Source organism: Anolis sagrei, chromosome 2 (assembly GCF_037176765.1).
Source record: "Anolis sagrei isolate rAnoSag1 chromosome 2, rAnoSag1.mat, whole genome shotgun sequence".
NCBI lineage: Eukaryota > Metazoa > Chordata > Lepidosauria > Squamata > Dactyloidae > Anolis > Anolis sagrei.
The window spans coordinates 18075969-18101299 of NC_090022.1; the positions used below are offsets into that span (position 1 = coordinate 18075969).

At 41.9% G+C, this 25331-nt stretch overlaps 1 protein-coding gene across 1 annotated transcript; it reads right to left on the minus strand.

The window, feature by feature from the left end:
• Window positions 1-8447: 8447 nt before the first annotated feature.
• Window positions 8448-23053, minus strand: LOC132765695 (tripartite motif-containing protein 10-like). Its single transcript, XM_060759976.2, has 7 exons — window positions 22574-23053; window positions 18613-18708; window positions 16396-16626; window positions 15177-15199; window positions 10982-11094; window positions 10505-10537; window positions 8448-9113 (listed from the first exon to the last, which is right to left on the minus strand). The coding sequence occupies exons 1-7, from the start codon at window positions 22988-22990 to the stop codon at window positions 8587-8589; spliced, it is 1440 nt and encodes a 479-aa protein (XP_060615959.2). The 5' UTR covers window positions 22991-23053; the 3' UTR covers window positions 8448-8586.
• Window positions 23054-25331: the final 2278 nt, after the last annotated feature.

Below are 25331 nucleotides of genomic sequence, written 5' to 3' on the forward strand. Positions count from 1 at the left end.
TTATAAGTCTGGCCACTAAATAGGAAATGAGAGAAATGCAGGCTGCCAAAAGGAAAAATCACCCTTGCTTACATATGGTCAAAATGGCTTTGTTTAATCATGAAAGGGTTATGTGACAGTCATTTCATTTGTTTGCTCTTTTACCTGGAGAAGGGAAGGTTGTTGTTGTTGTTCATTTGTTCAGTCGTCTCCGACTCTTCGTGACCTCATGGACCAGCCCACGCCAGAGCTCCCTGTCAGCCGTTACCACCCCCAGCTCCTTCAAGGTCAGTCCAGTCACTTCAAGGATGCCATCCATCCATCTTGCCCTTGGTCGGCCCCTCTTCCTTTTGCCTTCCACTTTCCCCAGCATAATTGTCTTCTCTAGGCTTTCCTGTCTCCTCATGATGTGGCCAAAGTACTTCAACTTTGTCTCTAGTATCTTTCCCTCCAGTGAGCAGTCGGGCTTTATTTCCTGGAGGATGGACTGGTTGGATCTTCTCGCAGTCCAAGGCACTCTCAGCACTTTCCTCCAACACCACAGCTCAAAAGCATCGATCTTCCTTCGCTCAGCCTTCCCCAAGGTCCAGCTCTCACATCCGTAGGTGACTACAGGGAATACCATGGCTTCGACTAGGCGGATCTTTGTTGTTAGTCTGATGTCTCTACTCTTCACTATTTTATCGAGACTGGACATTGCTCTCCTCCCAAGAAGTAAGCGTCTTCTGATTTCCTGGCCACAGTCTGCATCTGCAGTAATCTTTGCCCCTAGAAATACAAAGTCTGTCACGGCCTCCACGGTTTCTCCCTCTATTTTCCAGCTGTCAATCATTCTTGTTGCCATAATCTTGGTTTTTTTGACGTTTAGCTGCAACCCGGCTTTTGCGCTTTCTTCTTTCACCTTGATTAGAAGGCTCCTCAGCTCCTCCTCGCTTTCGGCCATCAGAGTGGTGTCATCTGCATATCTGAGGTTGTTAATGTTTCTTCCAGCAATTTTCACCCCAGCCTTGCATTCATCAAGCCCCGCACATCGCATGATGTGTTCTGCATACAAGTTAAAAAGGTTGGGTGAGAGGATGCAGCCTTGCCGTACGCCTTTCCCAATCTTGAACCAGTCTGTTGTTCCGTGGTCAGTTCTGACTGTTGCTACTTGGTCCTTGTACAGATTCCTCAGGAGAGAGACAAGGTGGCTTGGGATGCCCATCCCACTAAGAACTTGCCACAATTTATTATGATCCACACAGTCAAAGGCTTTAGAATAGTCAATGAAGCAAAAGTAGATGTTTTTCTGAAACTCCCTGCCTTTCTCCATTATCCAGCGGATATTGGCAATCTGGTCTCTCGTTCCTCTGCCTTTTCTGAACCCAGCTTGAACATCTGGCAACTCTCTCTCCATGTATTGCTGGATTCTTCCTTGCAGGATCTTGAGCATTACCTTACTGGCATGAGAAATAAGGGCCACTGTACGGAAGTTGGAGCAGTCTTTCGCATTTCCCTTTTTTGGTATGGGGATATAAGTTGATTTTTTCCAGTCTGATGGCCATTCTTGTGTTTTCCATATTTGCTGGCAAATGGCATGCATCACCTTGACAGCATCATCTTTTAAGATTTTAAACAGTTCAGCTGGGATCCCGTCGTCTCCTGCTGCCTTGTTGTTAGCAATGCTTCTTAAGGCCCATTCAACCTCACTCCTCAGGATGTCTGGTTCTAATTCATTCACCACACCGTCAAAACTATCCTCAATATTGTTATCCTTCCTATACAGATCTTCTGTATAGTCTCGCCACCTTCTCTTGATCTCTTCAGCTTCTGTTAGGTCCCTGCCATCTTTGTTTCTTATCATACCAATTTTTGCCTGAAATTTACCTCCAATGTTTCTAATTTTCTGGAAGAGGTCTCTTGTCCTTCCTATTCTGTTGTCTTCTTCCACTTCCATGCATTGCTTATTTAAAAATAGTTCCTTATCTCTTCTGGCTAACCTCTGGAATTGCGCATTTAACTGGGCATATCTCCCCTTATCCCTGTTTCCTTTTGCTTTCCTCCTTTCTTGGGCTACTTCCAGTGTCTCAGCAGACAACCATTTTGCCTTCTTGGTTTTCTTTTTCTTTGGGACGTACTTTGTTGCCGCCTCCTGAACAATGTCGCGGACTTCTGTCCATAGTTCTTCTGGGACTCTGTTTACTAAATCTAGTCCTTCAAATCTGTTCTTCACTTCCACTGTATATTCGCTAGGAATGTTAGTGAGATCATATCTAACTGGTCTGTGTATTTTCCCTGATCTCTTTAGTTTTATTCTAAATTGAGCAATAAGAAGTTCGTGATCTGAGCTACAGTCAGCCCCAGGTCTTGTTTTCACCGACTGGATGGATGTCCGCCACCTTTGGCTGCAAAGGATGTAGTCAATCTGATTTCGGTGTTGACCATCTGGTGAGGTCCATGTATAAAGCCGTCTTTTAGGTTGTTGGAAGAGAGTATTCGTTATACACAGCGAGTTTTCCTGGCAGAATTCTATCAGCCTGCGTCCCGCTTCATTTTGTTCTCCCAGACCATGCTTGCCTGTGATCCCAGTTGTCATTTGACTTCCCACCTTGGCATTCCAGTCTCCTGTAATGAAAATAATGTCTCTTTTTGGTGTATTATCCAGTAGGTCCTGCAGATCCTCATAGAACTGATCTACTTCTGCTTCTTCAGCAGCTGTGGTTGGGGCGTATATTTGGATCACTGTAATGTTGAAAGGCTTTCCTTGCACTCGAATTGAGATCATTCTGTCATTTTTTGGGTTGTATCCAAGCACCGCTTTAGCGAATTTCTTATTAATTATGAAGGCTACTCCATTTCTTCGATGTTCCTCTTGTCCGCAGTAGTAGATCTGGTGGTCATCTGATGTGAAGTGGCCCATTCCAGTCCATTTCAGTTCGCTGACCCCCAGAATGTCTATCTTTAGTCTTGACATCTCACCAATAACAACATCCAATTTGCCCTGGCTCATAGATCTTACATTCCAGGTTCCTATGGTGTGTTGATCTTTAGAGCATCGGATTCGTCGTTCGCCTCCAGTACCGTCGGCCGCTAGCCTTCCTTTCGGCTTTGAGCTAGCTGCATCATCACATCTGGGGCTAGTTGAACTTATCCTCTGCTCCTCCCCAGTAGCATTTTGGCCATCTTCCGACCTGGGAGTCCCATCTTCCAATGGCATACCGACATATCTCTGGTTGTACTGGTCCATTTAGTTTTCTTGGCAAGGATACTGGAGTGGTTTGCCATTGCCTTCCCCAGGGATCACGCTTGGTCTGACCTCTCTGCCACAACCGTCCCGTCTTGGGTGGCCCTTCACGGTTTCGCTCATGACATCATTGAGGTGCTCAAGCTCCAGCGCCCCGGCAAGGCGGCGATCCTTTGCTGGAGAGGCGGCGATCCTTTGCTGAAGGGAAGGTTAAGCACGTTTAAATAGTTGAAAAGATGCCACATTGAGAAGGTGGCATGCTTGTTTTCTGTTGTGTTGGAGACCAGGACAAAGAGCAATGGAGTCAAACCACAGAAAAAGAAAATCTACCTAAACATTAGGAAAAAACCTCCTGAAGGTACTGGCTGTTTAATAGTGGAACTCACTGCCTTGGCGTGTGGGGGAGTCCTCTTCTCTGGAGGTTTTTAAACAGAGGCTGAATCACAGTGATGATTTGATTGTGTAAGAATGGGGTTGGACTGGATGCCTTAAATAGTCTTTTCCAGCTCCATAATTTGGTTATTTCACATGTGTATGTTGTTAGGTTGTGAGGAGTGAGGTTGAATGGGCCTTAAGAAGCATTGCTAACAACAAGGCAGCAGGAGACGACGGGATCCCAGCTGAACTGTTTAAAATCTTAAAAGATGATGCTGTCAAGGTGATGCATGCCATTTGCCAGCAAATATGGAAAACGCAAGAATGGCCATCAGACTGGAAAAAATCCACTTATATCCCCATACCAAAAAAGGGAAATGCAAAAGACTGCTCCAACTTCCGTACAGTGGCCCTTATTTCTCATGCCAGTAAGGTAATGCTCAAGATCCTGCAAGGAAGACTCCAGCAATACATGGAGCGAGAGTTGCCAGATGTTCAAGCTGGGTTTAGAAAAGGCAGAGGAACGAGAGACCAGATTGCCAATATCCGCTGGATAATGGAGAAAGGCAGGGAGTTTCAGAAAAACATCTACTTCTGCTTCATTGACTATTCTAAAGCCTTTGACTGTGTGGATCATAATAAATTGTGGCAAGTTCTTGGTGGGATGGGCATCCCAAGCCACCTTGTCTCTCTCCTGAGGAATCTGTACAAGGACCAAGTCGCAACAGTCAGAACTGACCACGGAACAACAGACTGGTTCAAGATTGGGAAAGGCGTACGGCAAGGCTGCATACTCTCACCCAACCTTTTTAACTTGTATGCAGAACACATCATGCGATGTGCGGGGCTGGATGAATGCAAAGCTGGGGTGAAAATTGCTGGAAGAAACATTAACAACCTCAGATATGCAGATGACACCACTCTGATGGCTGAAAGCGAGGAGGAGCTGAGGAGCCTTCTAATCAAGGTGAAAGAAGAAAGCGCAAAAGCCGGGTTGCAGCTAAACGTCAAAAAAACCAAGATTATGGCAACAAGAATGATTGACAACTGGAAAATAGAGGGAGAAACCGTGGAGGCCGTGACAGACTTTGTATTTCTAGGTGCAAAGATTGCTGCAGATGCAGACTGTGGCCAGGAAATCAGAAGACGCTTACTTCTTGGGAGGAGAGCAATGTCCAGTCTCGATAAAATAGTGAAGAGTAGAGACATCAGACTGGCAACAAAGATCCGCCTAGTCAAAGCCATGGTATTCCCTGTAGTCACCTACGGATGTGAGAGCTGGACCTTGGGGAAGGCTGAGCGAAGGAAGATCGATGCTTTTGAGCTGTGGTGTTGGAGGAAAGTGCTGAGAGTGCCTTGGACTGCGAGAAGATCCAACCAGTCCATCCTCCAGGAAATAAAGCCCGACTGCTCACTGGAGGGAAAGATACTAGAGACAAAGTTGAAGTACTTTGGTCACATCATGAGGAGACAGCAAAGCCTAGAGAAGACAATGATGCTGGGGAAAGTGGAAGGCAAAAGGAAGAGGGGCCGACCAAGGGCAAGATGGGTGGATGGCATCCTTGAAGTGACTGGACTGACCTTGAGAGAGCTGGGGGTGGTAACGGCCGACAGGGAGCTCTGGCGTGGGCTGGTCCATGAGGTCACGAAGAGTCGGAGACGACTGAACGAATGAACAACAACAACATGTTGTTGCTGTGAGTTTTCCAGACTGTATGGCCATGTTCCAGAAGCATTCTCTCTTGATGTTTTGGCCACATCTATGACAGGCATACTCAGAGGTTGCCAGGATTCTCCCAGGCAGGAAGCAGCCAGGCATTGAAGCTGCAAGGCCATTCAATGCTAATCAACCAATTGCAACATTCATACTTGCCTCATATTTGCCTCATTATTCATTTGCCTAGTTTCCAACAGACTTCACAACCTCAGAGGATGCCTGCCATAGATGTGGGTAAAACATCAGAAGAATACACTTCTGGAACATGGCCAGACAGCCCGGAAAACTCACAGCAACCCAGTCATTCTGGCCATGAAAGCTTTCGACAGAACATTGTAGATTGTTCGTTTGCAATAAAGTGTTTGAAGCCACATCTTCTACTTTTCTTTTGACAATGGGAAGATTACATTAGGAACTTATTCCTCTTTCTTATGACTTTTTTTACCTTTTGTATTGAAATTCTGTTAAGGAAATAAATCCCATGAACGCATCTACTTTATCAACCTGTAAATAGGATAGAAGGTGAAGTGAGACATACGATATGAAACAGAAGGCTTTATTCAGCAATATAACTGAACACATTTTAGAATACCCAGAATTTTTAAATAAACAACAAGAAAAACATTCATATGGTCTCAACATTTCTTGGACAGCAGCTTTCAGCAGACCTAGCCAGTGGTGAGGAACGCTGGGGGTTGCAGTCTAACCTCTGGGCAGACACACAATTTCAACTGGGACACACATAATAAGAGAAAACTCAACAGACAGCCTTCGTTTTATTTATCCAAGGGATTTCTTAGTTGCTTTGCCAAGGCTCAAGGTGTGGTACAAAGAGACAGCTTTAACAAAGAGCAGTTGAACCTGTAGATAGAACCTTTACAAATCTTCTTCCAGTAGAAACATGGGGACAATCTCTCATCCTTAATAGATATTTTTTGAACTAGTTAGGTTAAACACCCTTCCTTTGGGATTATCTTCTGCTATAATTCACACTGGACAATACTCATTTTCTGCTTGTTAAATACAAGTAACTTGCCTTTAACTGGAGCTGCACTGGGCTCTCTGAACAGAAACAACGACTTTGCGTGTTGTTTGCTTTTGGGTTTGCTATTTGTTTTACAAGCAGTAATTTCCAGGCTTTGGCCCCTTAGCTCTGTGGTTCTCAACCTGCTGGTCCCCAGATGTTTTGGCCTTCAACACCCAGAAATCCTAACAGCTGGTGAACTGGCTGGGATTTCTGGGAGTTGTAGGCCAAAACACCTGGGGACCCACAGGTTGGGAACTACTGCACTAACTATTTTGGATTTCAGATTCCAGAATTCCTAACTACCCACCAGTGCTGAAGTCTAAAACACATGGAGGTCTCAAAGTTTAGAAATCATTGCTTTGCAGGATTAAAAAATTGTTTTGCATATTAACAGATGTGGTGGGTTTACAGATAAAAAGAAAAAGGGGAAAGTGGGAAATCAAAACTAGAATTAGGCAGAGGTCTGACTGGCTCTGGTGATCGAGCTAATTGCAGCTGATCAGAAAAGTTACTCGGAATACCATTTCCAAGCAGTTTATCACATAAATGTACTGCGATGGCTTATGACTATCAAGTGCATTTTTCTTCACGACCTAGTACATCTTTTCTGGGGAGAGACCCTGCCTTTTTTTTCTAGCCTAGAGCAGTGGTTCTCAACCTGTGGATCCCCAGATGTTTTGGCCTTCAATTCCCAGAAATCCTAACAGCTAGTAAACTGGCTGGGATTTCTGGGAGTTGTAGGCCAAAACACCTGGGGACCCGCAGGTTGAGAACCACTGGCCTAGAAGAATGTGAAATGAGGATAACTTCAGAAGTATGAGGAAAGAGAACTACCTGCTTCTGCTGTAGCTTTTGGAGACAACTGGGAAACTAGGAGGCTTCTTGATGCTAAGTTTCTAAGGATTGGTTTACAGAGATAAAATATGGTGAAGAGAAGTTTGGTTCTGAGTTTGGTCCAAAATGAGGAGTAAAATTAGAAGAGTATGCTCACTTCTCTAACTAGCAGAAGGAAGATTATGGTAAGACCAAGTCCAGTTTGGTTACCAAAATCAAACAAGATAAACCGGGCTGTATCTGCGAGGAAAGAAGATTGAGGGCCTGTCGACACAGACCAATAAGTACAAAGTGGCCCAGAAGTTGCTCCTAGTTATCTTCATGGTGTTCAGGGATTTCGAGGATATGAGGTGGGGTAAACTAAATTGATCCAGCCTTTCCCTGTGCTAGGAAAGGCAAGAAAGACTCTAGAGCAGTGGTTCTCAACCTGTGGATTCCCAGATGTTTTGGCCTTCAACTCCCAGAAATCCTAACAGCTGGTAAACTGGCTGGGATTTCTGGGAGTTGTAGGCCAAAACACCTGGGGACCCACAGGTTGAGAACCACTGCTCTAGAGTTTTGGGCAGAGTGTGGACAATAGACTCCAGTCTGCTGTCCACATGGTTTGATACCCTATCCCCTTTTCTCTGCTCTCTTCAGCGCAAGGAAAGGGGAACTGATGGAGCCCATGTGACCCCCGTCATTGGTGCAGATGGCTGTTCCCTTTACAGACATCAGAAAAAGAAGCCACATAAACAGAGAGAAAGAAGAGGTTCACCTACGATCACCAAGAGCTCTCTAAGAGCACTGTCCATCCAGTAGCAATGACAGGAAAAGTACAGTGAAAGCCTTTGGCCCGACTGGAGCTCGTGGTTTCCATTCCACTGCTGCAGCCAGTTGGGGATGGAAAATATAAACATCTCCATAGCATTTCCGATCCAGACTGGTTAGCGTAGAAAAGCAGTAGAGTCTTCCAGTTGGCAAATTTGCAGATTTGGTGTTTTAGACCAGCATAGACAAGATATTCCAAGCCATATCCATCACAGAAGTGTAAAGAAAATCCCAGAATTCCTATCAAAAATATCTGGAAACACCAGGGATTGCCACAGAATGGCTAGGTGGACCACACCTTCCTCAAGTAGCTCCAAAATCGAAGGGAAAACTTAAGACTGCATATTCATGAATGAAAAATAACTTTGGGACCTGCTTCTGAATTCTTCCTTTTCTGGCAACAGGTATTATATATGACTAATAAGGTGTTACCACTTTCAGTAAATGAACTATAACAGGAATTGCAAAGAGGTGGTGGGGGAACCTTCAGTTTTAGTCTTTTTTTTCTGGATTTTTGAAACTTGCAACCTTTTGAGATTTTTTGTACAACTGCAATGTTTCTTTTTCTTGTTCTTATTAGTTAATCAGGTACGTAACATAAGCAGGGGTTATAAAGTTGTGTTAACTCTGGATGGTGGCTAAACTGAGCTGGGCTTTCCCAAACACATAAAAGAAAGGGAAAAGGGTCTCTCCAAAGAATGAAGCTGCAGAATACGAAAACAGGGGGGATGCGGTATCTGCATCAAAGAAGCTCACCCAACCGCCATCACAGTTGAGGAATACCCGTATCCTTTTGGGCTCTCTGTGCAAAGTCATAAGGGTGTAGAAGGGGGGGTTGTAAGCTGTGTAGTTCCCCTCCCACTTCCCCACGGCCCAGAAACCCCCTTCGGGACTAAAGTTGATATCGCCTTTTCTCTGCACTGAGCTTTTGGCAACTCCTATTCCCCACGTGTCTTCGTCCACCACAGTGACTTCCCAAAAGTGTCGGCCTTCTGCAAATCCCTCGTATCCCAGAACAAAAGGCCATTCGTCAAATCTCTCAGGACTTTTGGGAAATTTCTTATAAAATTCACCCATTCTCACACTTGTGTTCTCTTCTGACAGGATGAGCTGGGGATGGGCTGTGCTTGGATCCAGAGTTATTTTTTCTGTTGAAATGGGAAGGATAAGGAAAAACAGTCTTTTAAAAAATACAATAGCATTAGTTGTGAGAATGACATCACTTGTGCACATAGCTCAAATTACCATATTTATTTGATTATAAGAATTACTTTTTCCCCATATAAACATTTCCAAAAATTGAATGGATATTAGAATATTGTGTCCAGTTCTGGGCACCACAATTGAAGAGAGATATTGACAAGCTGGAATGTGTCCAGAGGAGGGTGACACAAATGATCAAGGGTCTGGAGAACAAGCCCTATGAGGAGCAGCTAAAAGAGCTGGGCATGTTTAGCCTGCAGAAGAGAAGGCTGAGAGGAGACATGATGAGGGCCATGTATCAAGATGTGAGGGGAAGTCATAGGGAGGAGGGAGCGAACTTGTTTTCTGCTGCCCTGGAGAGTAGGATGTGGAACAATGGCTTCAAACTACAGGAAAGGAGATTCCACCTGAACATAAGAAAGAACTTCCTAACTGTGAGAGCTGTTCAGCAGTGGAACTCTCTGCCCCAGAGTGTGGTGGAGGCTCCTTTTTGGAGACTTTTAAAGAGAGGCTAGATGGCCATCTGTTGGGGGGGGGGGGGTTGAATGCGATTTTCTTGCTTCTTGGCATGGATTGGACTGGATGGCCCACGAGGTCTCTTCCAACTCTAGGATTCTATGATTCTATGGTTATGGGGGATTGACCCTGAGAAATTGCAGTTCACCCTGCATCCATATTCTCATTATTCCATTCCATTGTCATCTACAAAGTTTGGGCTCAAGAACCATGTAATAGAGTTAACAAAGGGAAAATAAATCTTACAATGTTTTAAATAAGTTTACAATTTTGTGTTGGGCTTCATGCAGCCCATGGGCCATAGGCTGGAGAAGCCTGGTTTAGATTAGGTTCTTGTGGGTTTTTTCGGGCTATAGGGCCATGTTCTAGAGGTATTTCTCCTGACGTTTCGCCTGCATCTATGGCAAGCATCCTCAGAGGTAGTGAGGTCTCAGTTTCAATTGCCCAGAGGTAGTGAGGTCTCAGTTTCAATTGCTGACTGGAAATAGAATTTCCAGTCAGCAATTGAAACTGAGACCTCACTACCTCTGAGAATGCTTGCCATAGATGCAGGCGAAACGTCAGGAGAAATGCCTCTAGAACATGGCCCTATAGCCCAAAAAAACCCACAAGAACCTAGTGATTCCAGCCATGAAAGCCTTCGACAATACACTGGTTTAGATTAATGCAGTATTTCACTGACCTTCTCACAAGTTAACATATGAATAGTTTCAAAGTCCTAAATAGATCAAAGCAAATCTGATGTGATATATCAGCAATTTTTAACAAACCCATAAACTTCTACAGTTTTATCAAGAATGCACCAGCTTCTAATAAGTACCTTTTTGCGGCTGAAATCCACAGGCGAAAGCGTCTAGGAAAGAAAACAGAAGCAAGATTACACATCATAGACCCTTCATAAGGCCAAAAACAGCTCCCTTCATGAGAGTATCTCTATCCTTCCTTATGTTTAGGTAACATGAAATACTACAAATTTTGGGGGGAGAGAGATTTTTAGGTTTTTAGGAGCCACTCAGGCTATGTGTATAATAAGTGGGTTAAGTTATAAAATATAAATGAATTTCAGGTTTAGATGTAGGTCCCATCTCCAAGATGTCTTATTATGTACATATATGCAAATGCAGGAATTCCAAAAGCTCAAAAAATCCAAAAGGCTGAGCATCCCTTATCCAATACTCAACCTGTAATCAAACATCTTGAGTCACTATATTAGGAGAAAAGCAGGATCAAATAAAAAGAAATAAAAAATAACATAAATGTACAGTATCAAATCTTTCAATTGATGATTCTTCATTACCTCTGTATCGGCGTGACATGCTATCCAGCGAAAGATTTGTGTCACAGAACTCCCAGAGTTTCCACTTTAACTCAAGAGGAAAACTGGCTGAATCCTGACATGCTGCATCACACCTGAAGAAAGAAAATGTTAATTCTAGGGGATTTTAATGGAGTAATAAACAATAAATTAGACAGAAGCAAAAAATTAAAACAGAAGGGAAAAAGAATATCAAACAGCGGAAACCTACCAAAGTCAATTCTAAATTGGATAAATGAATATAGATTACAAGATATTTGGAGATTAAAACATGAAAAGGAAATAGACTACACCTTCTATTCGGACCGCTATAGAAGCTGGTCAAGAATAGATATGATATGGATAACAAATTCCCTAACACTGAACGTCAAAGAAATAAGTATACTACCAAGAATAGATTCGGACCACTGCCCATTAGTAATGAAAATGCAACTATCTGAAACGACTAGAAGATGGAGATTAGATGAAAACTTACTGAAAAAGGAAGAGGACATAGAAAACAACAGGAAAAAGTTAAAGGAGTTCTTCGAAATAAATGATGAGAAAGAAACACACCTGTATACAGTTTGGGAAACCAGCAAAGTTGTAATGCGTGGTAATTTTATTCAACAAAAAGCAAGAAAGAATAAAGTAAGAAGACAAAAATGGGAAGTAATCATGAAAGAAATTAAACAAGAAGAGGAAAAGTTAAAAAAAGACCCCCGAATCAATGGAAGTGTGGACAAATTAAAAATACTACACAAACAAAGAGAGCTTCTAGAACTAGAGGAGAGAGCAAAGGAGTTGAAGTATTTAAAGCAAAATCATTTTATGAACGCAAACAAGCCAGGGAAATGGCTAGCTAAGAAGTTAAGATGGAAAAGGGAAGCAACATTTGTGACAAAATTGAAAGACAAAGATAAAATATATACAAAAGAAGAGGAAATAAAAAGGCAATTTATGAAATATTATAAAAACCTATATAAGAAAGAGGAGATAGACAATGAAAAAATCTCAAAATATTTAGGAAATAGAAAAATTGGAAGAATCTCAGAAGAGGAAAGAGAAGAGCTGAACAAAGAGTTCTCAGATACAGAAATAAAAGGAGCAATTAAAAATCTGAAAACAGACAAGGCCCCAGGCCCGGATGGCTTTTCCGCAATCTATTATAAGACCTTTCAAGAAGAATTAATCCCATACTTTAAAAAAATTATGAACATGATTAGAGAAACCAAAACCATACCGAATTCATGGAGACAAGCAAATATAACGGTGATACACAAAGAAAATTCTGACCCCGAAAATGTGAAAAATTATAGGCCTATATCACTCCTAAATCTGGACTACAAATTATTCAGCTCTATAATTGCAGAGAGACTAAAAAAACTACTTTCATAAAGAATTAAGGAAGAACAATCCGGTTTTCTCCCAAATAGACAACAGAAGGATAATGTCAGAACACTAATAGACCTGATCGAATACTATGATATCAATAGCCAAAGAAAAGTAATGTTATTAGCACTGGATGCGGAGAAAGCATTCGATAGGGTAAATTGGGAATTTTTCAAAGCGCTTATGAGGGAAATGGATATTGGATACAACTTTCAAAACATGATAAATGCAATTTATGAGAAACAAGAGGCCAAAATTTGTGTTAATGGACAAGAAACAGAGAATATTGAAATAGAGAAAGGGATGAGACAAGGCTGCCCCCTATCCCCCCTGATATTTATCTTGACCATAGAGACCTTACTTGATAAAATTAGAGAAGATAAAGAACTGGAGGGCGCAAAAATTCAAGGCCTGGAATTTAAAGTAAGGGCGACGCCGATGACATTATTTGCGTAATAGAAGATCCTGAAAGAAATCTGGGAAAATGGATACAAACAATAAATGAATTCGGTGAGGTGGCGGGTTTTAAATTAAATCTGGATAAAACAAAAGCTCTAACGAAGAATATTACACAGAAAGAAAAGGAGAGATTAGGCAAGAATTGGAACATCCAGATTGTAACCAAATTGAAATACCTAGGCATAATAATGACGGCTAAGAATATACAACTGCTACAGAATAACTATATAGAAGGGTGGAAGAAAATGAAAAAAGAAATAGAGAGCTGAAAAAATCTAAATCTATCTCTATTGGGTAGAATTGCCTGCATTAAGATGAAAATATTACCTAAAATTATTTTCCTCTTTCAAAACTTACCAATAATTAGGAACCAAAGTCTACTAAAAGAATGGAATAAGGAGATAATGAAATTCATTTGGCAAGGAAAAAAAGCAAGAATTAACTTCAAAAATATGACTGAAGATACAAAGAGAGGCGGCTTTGCAGTCCCGGATTTAAGATCTTACTTCGAAGCCAGCGCACTGATGTGGGTCAAGGATTGGGTGGAATTAAAGAAGAAAAAACTACTCACATTAGAAGGAATTGAACTAAGAACAGGCTGGCACCATTACCTATGGTACGGAGATCCCAAGAAAGAAAGGAAATTCGGAAATCATCTAATTAGATCAACAATTATAAAAATCTGGCAGAAATATAGAGCTAAAATATGTGAAAAAACTCCATTATGGCTCTCTCCTCTAGAGGCTACTCAAAGACGAGAGATGGGATGGAATAATTGGCCGAAGTACAAAGATCTACTAAAAAAAGAGGCTGGTGAAAGAGTAATGAAGACACAGCAAGAAATGAATTGGATAAACAAAAATATATCGTGGTTCCAATACGCACAAATAATTGAATGCTATAAGAAGGATTATATTCATGGGTTTCAAGAACAAGACACCTTTTGGGACAAGATATTAAATTCGAATAGAAAGATATTAACAAAGCTGTATAAGAAACTATTGGAATGGAACTCAGAAAAAGATGGAGAGAAAAAATATATGAAAAGATGGAACGAAAATTTCGGCAGATCAATTAAAAAAGAAGATTGGGAAAAGATTTGGAGAACAAAAATTAGATACACTTACGCAATAGATTTAAAAGAAAACTGGTTAAAGGTAGCCCATAGATGGTACATGACCCCCCAAAAATTAAATAAGTCGTATAAAAATGTAAACCCTAAATGTTGGAAGTGTGGGAGAGCGGAGGGCTCCTACTACCACATGTGGTGGGTGTGCCCAAAAGCAAGGCGATATTGGAAAAAAATCCATAAAACAACACAGGAAATATTAAATATGAAACTACAACTTAAGCCAGAAATATTCCTGCTAGGAATACTAGACTCAAAAATGGAAAGAAACTCAGACAAACTGCTCTTCTTAATGACTACGGCGGCAAGAATTTGCTACGCGAAATTATGGAAGAAAGAAGAAACCCCTGAAATAAAGGATTGGATCGAGAAACTCCTAGACATCAAAAACATGGATAGGCTAACATACTTGATCACTAAAAGCAAAGGAACCCCGATAAAAGAAACTGATTGGACAAAAGTGACAAATTATACCGACTATATGAATAACAGCACAGATGAATGAGCAGAAGAGAGAATGACAAAGAAGATAAGGACGAGAGAAGGAAAAGGAACCCCCACTTGGAAGATATGAAGGGAGTCAACGAGAGAGACATTGACCATCTGTCTCCAACCCTCTTTTACACACTTTCTTTTATTTATTTTATCTTTCTCTCTCCACCTTCCCTTTCCTTCCCTGATGCTATCCCCCCTCCCCCCCTTTTTTTCTCTTCTTTTACCCCACATCTCGTCATCTCTACCCCCCCCCCAGCCCTATTCACACCCTATATCCAGTTCTTACTTTCTGCACATTTTTGTAACATGATGAAATCTTTAATAAAAACCATTAAAAAAAAAAGAAGAAAGAAAATGTTAACCCACCAAGGCAGAATTTTGGAAAAGAAAAGAAAAAAATATAGGGAGGGAGGGAGAGGGAGGAAGCAAAACAATCTGGTGATGGGTTGTTGTAGGTTTCTTCGGGCTATATGGCCATGTTCTAGAGGCATTCTCTCCTGATGTTTTGCCTGCATCTATGGCAAGCATCCTCAGAGGTAGTGAGGTCGTGAGAAAAACCTACAACAACCCAGTGATTCCAGCCATGAAAGCCTTCAACAGTACAATGTGGTAATGGTTTAGGAATGGGATATTATTTGTTTCAGGGACAGGCAAGTGCCCATCTCTTTGCATTTTCCTAGTCATAAGAAAGAGAAGTTGTGTACTACCATGGAGTCTACTTACCTCTGGAAATTCAGCTTGAAATCCTGTGATGGGAAAAGAGAGACAAGGAATTTGTCTCCTGACACAAGCTATATTATGAACTTTCCTCAGCCCTCTCTCCCTTTGCATCTGGTGATGGCAGGAGCAGATGCAACAGCAACAGCATACAGAAGGTGATGAGTCAGCATGTCTCAACTGGTTTCAGCTTGACTAGACCATATAGACTGCACACCACCACCGTTGTGGGTCAGGCACCAAGTATGCTGATGCCAATCCAGAGTACTATACTCTAGACCAGAGGATGGCCCCTTTCTGCTCAATAATTTTTATGTGACCCCAGGTATGTAAAATAGGCATAAAAATCAAATATCAGCATTTCAAAGGCTTGCCAAACAGATTGTTTTTCCGTTTTATGAAGTACAGCTGAAGCATTTCCTGCAGAGCCCACTGTAATCACTGTAAATGAGTGGCATACAGAAACTTTTAACAGTTGCCATTTTTTTCGTGACCCCAACACTAAGTGAAGGGGAACCCATTTGACGTTGGTACCCATGTTTTAAGAAGCCCTGCTCTAGACTAACTGTGCTCTAGACTAACTGGCGGGGACGAGAGATAGGGCCTTCTCGGTGGTGGCTCTTCGGCTGTGGAACGCCCTTCCTACGGACATTAGACTAGCACCATCTCTAATGGTATTCCGCAAAAAGGTGAAGACCTGGATGTTTGTGCAGGCGTTTGAGTAATTTAGTGCTATCTGGTAATGGAACATAGGAATGGAACAATGGACGACGAACCTGGACTACGCTTGGATGATGAGAAGATTGGGTACGGTTGTTTTTTGTAATAATTGTGCATTGTAATTGCTTATTGGTAATTTATGGATAATGTGTTAAGTCAATTGTTATATGTTGTATGGAACCACTGCTGTTTCTACTGTTTCTACTGTTTGTGAACCGCTGTGAGTCGCCTTCGGGCTTGAGATACAGCGGTATATAAGCAAAGGAAATAAATAAATAAATAAATAAATAAATAAATAAATAAAGTGGCCAGTGTAGCAAAGCCTTAAATCGGTGGAGGTTATATCTAAGGAAACATGTATATGGTTGCTTTTTTAGTACACAACAGACCTGGCTACCAGCATAATTTACTCCCAATGTAAGTGCAACTTGCCCTTTGGAGTCAGGAGGCCGGGTTGTTGTTGTTATTGTTATTTTTGTTGTTTTTTCTTCCACCACCATCTTACCATGAGGAATTCAGTAGCTGGCTGCTCACAGGTCTGCTGTATTTCCTCAATTAATTTTGTCAAGGAGATCATTTCCTCGGAGAGGCTGGACACGTAGTGCTTCCTCTTCCTGGCGACCTCCTTTTGCAGCTCTTGCATCTGCGTCAGAAGAAGGTTCTGCTGCTCATCTAGAAATCCATGCAATTTTTTAAATTCCACTGTGGTCTTTTCCTTTTCTTTTTCTACCATCTTCTGCAATAAAGATGAAAGAAAACCAATATTAGAATGAAAATGTTGGAGAGCAACATTAAGAAACAGAGCCTCGTAGTATCAATGGAAAGATCAGTAGAGAGGGGACTTAAGGAAGTTGCAAGGCAACCTGATCCCCAGGCTATTTGTCCTGTCCCCATCTGATGCAGGACCTTATCACACTTGGAAATACTCCATTTCAATCAGTATGCATTCTGTATTTTTAAAGCTCTTGAATCTGTACAGTAATAGGTTCATCTGATCATTGTAGTGACACTGATAACATTCACTGAGGAATAAAAAAATATTTATAATCCCCCGAAAGTGTGTTTTCCAACCTTTGGTTCATAATTATTTATAACTAGACATCCCCTGCCACGCGTTGCTGTGGCCTCATCTGTGTACATGTGTTTGGTGTGTGTATATATTTGTGTATATGTGTATATATGTGTGTGTGTGTGTTTGTGTGTATAAATGTGGTTTGTGCATGCGTTGTAATGTAATTTTTTGTTTTTTGGCTTTTTAAGTCTCTTCTGCTGTGTTTTTCAGTGTTTTTATGAGTGATGGTCACTCGTTGGCCTGATAACATGTATTATGTCCAAATTTGGTGTCAATTTGTCCAGTGGTTTTTGAGTTATCTTAATCCCACAAATGAACATTACATTTTTATTTATATAGATAACTGTAAGAATGTATTTATAATGTAGGACAGCATCAGGAGTACAATTAAGAGGTATTGTGCTTTTTTTGACAATTGCAATCAACAAAGCCAGCTTGGTGTTGAGGTTAGAATGGGCATGGGCAAACATTTTCTCTCCAGGTGTTTTGGACTTCAACTCCCACAATTTCTAACAGCTGGTAGGCTGTTAGGAATTGTGGGAACTGAAGTCCAAAACACCCGGAGGGCCGAAGTTTACCCATACCTGGGGTAGAATATGAGATTTGGGAAATATGATTGAAATCACCACTGGATGAGGAAGCTTACAGAGGCTGGATCTACACTGCCATATCATGCAGTTTCGGAATGCAGGTTAATTGCATCGAACTAGCATATATGTTCCAATCAAGGTGAAAGAAGAAAGCACAAAAGCTAGGTTGCAGTTAAACATTAAAAAAAAACCAAGATTATGGCAACAAGAATGATTGGCAACTGGGAAATAGAGGGAGAAAATGTGGAGGCCGTGACAGACTTTGTATTGCTAGGTGCAAAGATTACTGCAGATGCAGACTGTGGCCAGGAAATCAGAAGACGCTTACTTCTTGGGAGAAGAGCAATGTCCAATCTCGATAAAATAGTGAAGAGTAGAGACATCACACTGGCAATGAAGATCTGCATAGTTAAAGTAATGGTATTCCCCATAGTAACCTATGGATGTGAGAGCTGGGCCATAGGGAAGGCTGGGCGAAGGAAGATAGATGCTTTTGAACTGTGGTGTTGGAGGAAAGTTCTGAGAGTGCCTTGCACCTCAAGAAGATCCAACCAGTTCATACTTGAGGAAATAAAGGCCGACTGCTCATTGGAGGGAAGGATAGTAGAGGCCAAGATGAAGTACTTTGGCCACATCATGAGAAGACAGGAAAGCTTAGAGAAGACAATTATGCTGGGGAAAATAGAAGGAAAGGGGGCCAACCAAGGTCAAGATGGATGGATGGGATCCTTGGAGTGACTTTATTGACCTTGAAGGAGCTGGGGGTGGTGACGGCCGACAAGGAGCTCTGGCATGGGCTGGTCCATGAGGTCACGAAGAGTCGGAAATGACTGAACGAATGAACAACAACAAAGCTTAAATGTTGCTACGTAATGCAGTTCAATGCAGTTAATCTTCATTTTGAAACTGCATTATATGGCAGTATAGATCAATCTTCAGTCTAGTAAACCTAATCTGCTGTTGTGGGAAAGAAGGAAATAACCTGAAACTGTTTTCTACTTGTTTTCCCCCAGGTACAGACTGACTTATGTTTGCTCATCTGTGGAAAAGGAAGACTTACAAGCATGTCAAAAGTTTCTTTTTCTGCATCTCTCGGAGTTGTCCCCAATTCTTCTTTCAGCTGCTTGAGCTTCACTAAGCGGACACGCATCTGGATCTGAAGATTGGGGTGGGACCAAAAACATCACCATTCAAGCATGTTTCCTTTTCACAAGAGTAATCTGTAACTGTTTAAATAGCATGCCCCTGCTGTCTTTAAAACCTACACGACAGTTCCCAACTTATGTAAATTTCATTCAGCAATTTGAAAGCAATGAGCAAATACTCATAATGCATACATGAATAAATAAGACTGGCCAATCCCATTTTGATGCCTCAAATGTGTCTGCGTATATATGATCTGCTGATCTCAAAAATGGCATCGGTTTTCCCGTCAGCTCTAGTTTTTGAGATGCAGAAGATATGCCATCTACCATCATAGAATCAAAGAGTTGGAAGAGATCTCATGGGCCATCCAGTCCAACCCCCTGCCAAGAAGCAGGAATGTTGCATTCAAATCACCCCTGGCAGATGGCCATCCAGCCTCTGTTTAAAAGCTTCCAAAGAAGGCTCCTCCACCACACTCCGGGGCAGAGAGTTCCACTGCTGAACGGCTCTCACAGTCAGGAAGTTCTTCCTCGTGTTCAGATGGAATCTCCTCTCTTGTAGTTTGAAGCCATTGTTCCATTGCGTCCTAGTCTCCAAGGAAGCAGAAAACAAGCTTGCTCCCTCCTCCCTGTGGCTTCCTCTCACATATTTATACATGGCTATCATATCTCCTCTCAGCCTTCTCTTCTTCAGGCTAAACATGCCTAGCTCCTTAAGCCGCTCCTCATAGGGCTTGTTCTCCAGACCCTTGATCATTTTAGTCGCTCTGGACACATTCCAGCTTGTCAATATCTCTCTTCAACTGTGGTGCCCAGAATTGGACACAATATTCCAGGTGTGGCCTAACCAAAGCGGAATAGAGGGGTAGCATTACTTCCCTGGATCTAGACACTATGCTCCTATTGATGCAGGCCAAAAAACTTACCAATAATAAAGCATGATACACTTATCTTAGAAACTACAGATAATGTGATCTAGATATTGGAATTTTCTGAATTGGTGTCCCAAATAACCTCAAGAGCAGGTCTAAAAACCAAGATACCAAGGAAAAAATTGTTGGGGAGTCACCCTGACTCCTAGTTTTGGGGAAATCACAATAATAATAATAATAATAATAATAGTAATAGTAATAACTGTATTATTAAGAACAGAAATAAAAGCAAATTACCACAGTACATTCTCACATTCTCTACAAATAACAAAATCTGCTTTTAAAGCTCTGTTTAGAGCCTAGAAATGGTTTTTTTTTTGTTTTTTGGACTTCAACTACTCCAAAAAATTATGATAGCTGCTACACATGCCACAATCGCCAGAGGTTGGAAAGATAAAACAAGGTGGGACATGAAAACTTGGTGGTCTTATCTTTCTGAATATTTAATTAGTGATTTCATTTATGAAAAGAAAAATAAATATTTGAATATTCAGTCAAGACAAGATTGGTTTAGAAAATGGTCTTGTTTAATCGAAAAAACGGAAGGAAAAGATAGGTACAGAACTTTAAATCAGGCCTTCCAGACAATTAAATCAATGAATTGATTCAAGTAACCCAGATGGGGGTGGGAGGGAGGTGAGGAGAGGGTGGTAAGGGTGGGTGGGTGGGGAGGGGTTTTTAAAAGGGTGATCAATCAAGATTTATGGTTAAGGGAAGCACAATTGGAACCTGTATCCTAGACATAAAAATTGTAATCAGTTTTTGATATTGTCTTTTGATGCTAAGGTTCATATTGTATTGTTTTGTTATCCAAAATAAAAATTAAAAAAAAGTGTTAAATAAAATGAAGATGCTGACGTAAAAAAAAAAAAATAGAGCCTAGAAATGTTTTTTTTTTTTTGGTTTTTTGGACTTCAACTACTCCAAAAAATTTTAAAAAATGAGCCTTAAAAGCTAAAGATTTCCTCTGACATTAAGTCTAGCCGTGTCCGACTCTGGGGGTTTGTGCTCATCACCATTTTTAAACCAAAGAGTTCAGAAACATGCAAATGTGAGTAGATCAATAGGTTCCACTCCTGCGGGATGGTAACCGCATTCCATGCAGTCATGCTGTCTAAATGACCTTGGAGGTGTCTGCGGACAACACTGGCTCTTCACTTAAAATGGAGATGAGCAGCCTCCCCCAGAGCCAGACATGACTAGACTTAATGTCAGGGGAAACCTTTACCTTTACCTATGCCATTGGAGAGCTTGGTCATTTTGATATACTCTACTACTTTCATTCTCCAATCCTTAATACATAGGTTTTTTTCTCCCTTCCATGATTTTGCTATAATAATTATGTCCTGAAACAAACCCAATAAGCACATTTCTGGGTTTTTGTTAATTTTATCAGTAATCCTTTTGTTGGTTTCCAAAACTTTTTTTGCACCAGGATTGTGACGCAGCTAGCTGGGAGTCAGCTGCATTAGATCACTACTGATCAAAAGTTTGAAGCCAGCCCCGGTGGGAGTGAGCTTCTGATCATTGTGCAGCTTGCTGTCGACCTTTGCAGCCCGAAAGACAGTTGCATCTGTAAGTAGGAAATTTAGGTACCGCTTATGTGGGGATGCTAATTTAACTAATTTACGACACCATAAAAATCACCAGCAAGCATGCAAAGAATGAGGAAGTACTCCATCACTGTCAAATGGATGGTGAAGCGACAGCTCCTCTGGTGGCCAGAATGCCCTCATGAAGCTGGAATGTTAAATGGCCTCTATGTGTCTGTCTATATGCATACTACATACATTGTAATCCGGCTTGAGTCCCCTGCGAGGTGAGAAGGGCTGAATTTAAATACTTTAAATAAATAGATAAATAGATAAATAATCTACCAAACATGGAAGAAAGTTCCTTTCTGCATTTGCATCTCCAACATTCCCCCTTTTGAGAATTATCAATTTTAGCCAATACTTCAGGGGTTATATAACTTTTTAAGAACATTTTATACATATTTTCTCTTGCAGAACCCACTACTGAAAATTTAAATCCTTTTTTTCATAAGTATTCCCAATTATGCAAATCTATATTTTCCCCAAAGTCTCTGGGCCAGGAAATCATTACTGTTTTTATTTTATTGTCTTCCAAATTATATTCTAGGATATACTTGTATATCCTAGTGGCACAGTGGGTTAAAGCACTGAGCTGCTGAGCTTGTTGACCAAAAGGTCACAGGTTCAAATCCGGGGAGCAGCGTGAGCACCCGCTGTTAGCCCCAGCTTCTGCCAACCTAGCAGTTCGAAAACATGCAAATGTGAGTAGATCAATAGGTACCGCTCTGACGGGAAGGTAACGGCTCTCCTTGCAGTCATGCCGGCTACATGACCTTGGAGGTGTCTATGGACAACGCCTGCTCTTCGGCTTACAAATGGAGATGAGCACCACACCCCAGATTCGGACACGACTGGACTTAATGTTAGGGGGAAACCTTTACCTTTACCTTATACTTGTATAACCTGGAGATCAATCCTTTATTTTCTCTCCCCAAAATATTTTCCAACTCTGATTTGTTTTTAGGAAACAAAATTTTATTATCTTTCCTAAATATATCCTGTAATTGATGATAACGAAACCAGTCATGTGTCCCTAACTCCCCTTTAGTTTCCGTTATTCTTTTTCTTCAATTAGATATTCCCTATAGGTTCTCAGTTCCTCATTATATGTTGGTTTTAACACTGCTTCCAAAGGATGTAGCCATATTTTTTGCCACTCTTGTTGACATCCATCTATGTTTGTATCTTAAAATTAATTTCTTTTGTTAGTAGATTAGTGTACATTTTTTATCACATGTAAATATTTATTATAAATATCTGTCATTTACATACAATATACACATTTTAAAGTCTTATATAAATGTATATAGGTATAGTATCAACTTTTTTGAAGTTATGCACTTTTCTACCTTGTACTTTTCGACAGCGTCTTCTGCAAGTTGCACAGTGTGCGAGGCATGCTCCGGGGAGCGTTCACAAATCAAGCAGACCAGTTCTTCATCATCCTCGCAGAAGAGGTTCAGTTTCTCCTTGTGTTTTGCACACAGGTAGTCCTTTCCTACTTTGAGGGCTGGGAGTTTCTTGAGTTTCTCAACTATGCTACCCAGTTGCTGGTTCGGCCGGAGCATCCCTTCTTGGATGGGCGAGTTGCATACCGGACACTGCAAAGGCCCTCCTTTTTCTTTCTGGGAGACATAATAGTCGGAGATGCAGGTCCGACAGAAGTTGTGGCCGCAGTCCATCAGGACCGGGTCTGTCAGGTACTGCTTGCAAAGGGGACAGAGGGCATCTTCTTTCAAATCCACCACCGACACAGGTGAGGCCATGGCAAGCACGTGCTCTTACCTTTGCAGGTATCTTCCTCCGTCAGGTAGGAGAGCCAACAGGAGTGAGCTGGAAGACAAGGAAACACAAATGATATATTATATTATATTATATTATATTATATTATATTATATTCACACACAAGCAACAGGTTGCATACATATGTTATCGTGGAGACAACTGAGGCCCCTTCTACACTGCCATATGCAATCTAGATTATATGCTTTGAGTTGGATTATATGGCAGTGTAGATTAATATAGGCACGGTAAAGGTTTTCCCCTGACGTTAAGTCCAGTTGTGTCCGACTCTGGGGGGGTGGTGCTCATCTCCATTTCTAAGCCGGTGTTTTCCGTAGACACCTCCAAAGTCATGTGGCTGGCATGACCGCATGGCGTGCCGTTACCTTCCCGCCAGAAAAGTTATACACTTTTCTACCTTGTACTTTTCGACAGTGTCTTCTGCAAGTTGCACGGTGTGCGAGGCATGCTCTATTGATCTACTCACATTTGCATGTTTTTGAAATCCTAGGTTGTCAGAAACTGGGGCTAACAGCGGGAGCTCACGCTGCTCCCCGGATTCGAACCTGTGACCTTTTTGGTAAGCAAGTTCAGCGGCTCAGGAGTTTAACCCACTGTGCCACCAGACGCTCCATAGACTAATATGATCCAGTTCAGATCAGATAACGTGGATCATCCACTTTGATAATCTGGATTATATGGCAGTGTAGAAGGGGCCCGAGTCTGGATCCACACTGCCATAAAGTCCAGTTTCTGAATTCATCTTTAACTGCCATTCCACCATCCTATGAATGGGAGAGACCCAGCCTACCTTCCAGGTACTCTCCTGCAGCTGTTTAGAGACCCTCCCTGCAACTTTAACTGCCATTACATCATCTTCTCAGTGGAAGGGGCCCAGCCTACCAACCAGGTATTCTCCTACAGCTGTTTAGAGACCTTCCCTCCAACTTTCACTACCATTCCCCCATCCTCTCAGTGGGAGGGGCCCACCTATTTGTCACCAGCCATTTAGAGACCCTTCCTCTTCAACTGCCATTCCACCATCTACTGAGTGGGAGGGGCCCACTCTACCGACCAGGTACTCTCCAGGAGCTGTTTAGAGAAGGCCCCTCCTTCTTTAACTTCCATTCAACCATCCTATGAGTGGGAGCGGCCCAGCCTACCCACCCAGGTACTCTCCAGCAGCTGTTTATAGACCCTCCATCCATCTTTAACTGTCATTCCTCCATCCTTTGCATGCGAGGGGTCTGTCCTACCAACCAGGTACTCTCCAGAAGCCGCATAGAGAGGGTCCCAGCATCTTTAATTGCCATTCCATCATCTACTGAGTGGGAGGGGCCCAGCCTACCAACCAGGTACTCTCCAGAAGCTGTTTAGAGACCCTCCCTCTATCTTTAACTGCCATTCCTCCCTCTGTTGAGTGCAGACTGGAGGAGAGCCAATGTGGTCCCAATCTTCAAGAAGGGAAAAAAGGATGACCCAAACAATTACCGTCCGATCAGCCTCACGTCGATACCAGACAAGATTCTGGAAAAGATTGTTAAAGAAGTGGTCTGCAAACACTTAGAAACAAATGCGGTCATCGCTAATAGTCAACATGGATTTATCAAAAACAAGTCATGCCAGACTAATCTGATCTCTTTCTTTGATAGAGTTACAAGCTGGGTAGATGCGGGGAATGCCGTGGATGTGGCGTACCTGGATTTCAGTAAGACCTTCGACAAGGTCCCCCATGACTTTCTGGCAAGGAAACTAGTCCAATGTGGGCTAGGCAAAACTACGGTGAGGTGGATCTGTAATTGGTTAAATGGACGAACCCAGAGGGTGCTCACCAATGCTTCCTCTTCATCCTGGAAAGAAGTGACAAGTGGAGTGCCATCAGCAGGGTTCCGTCCTGGGCCCGGTCCTGTTCAACATCTTCATTAATGACTTAGATGAAGGGCTAGAAGGCAGGATCATCAAGTTTGCAGACGACACCAAATTGGGAGGGATAGCCAATACTCCAGAGGACAGGAGGAGAATTCAAAACAATCTTGACAGATTAGAGAGATGGGCCAAAACTAACAAAATGAAGTTCAACAGTGACAAATGCAAGATACTCCACTTTGGCAGAAAAAACAAAATGCAAAGATACAAAATAGGGGACACCTGGCTCAAGAGTAGTACGTGTGAAAAAGATCTTGGAGTCCTCGTGGACAACAAATTAAACATGAGCCAACAATGTGATGTGGCGGCAAAAAAAGCCAATGGGATTTTGGCCTGGATCAATAGGAGATCTAGGGAAGTAATGCTACCCCTTTATTCCGCTTTGGTTAGACCACACCT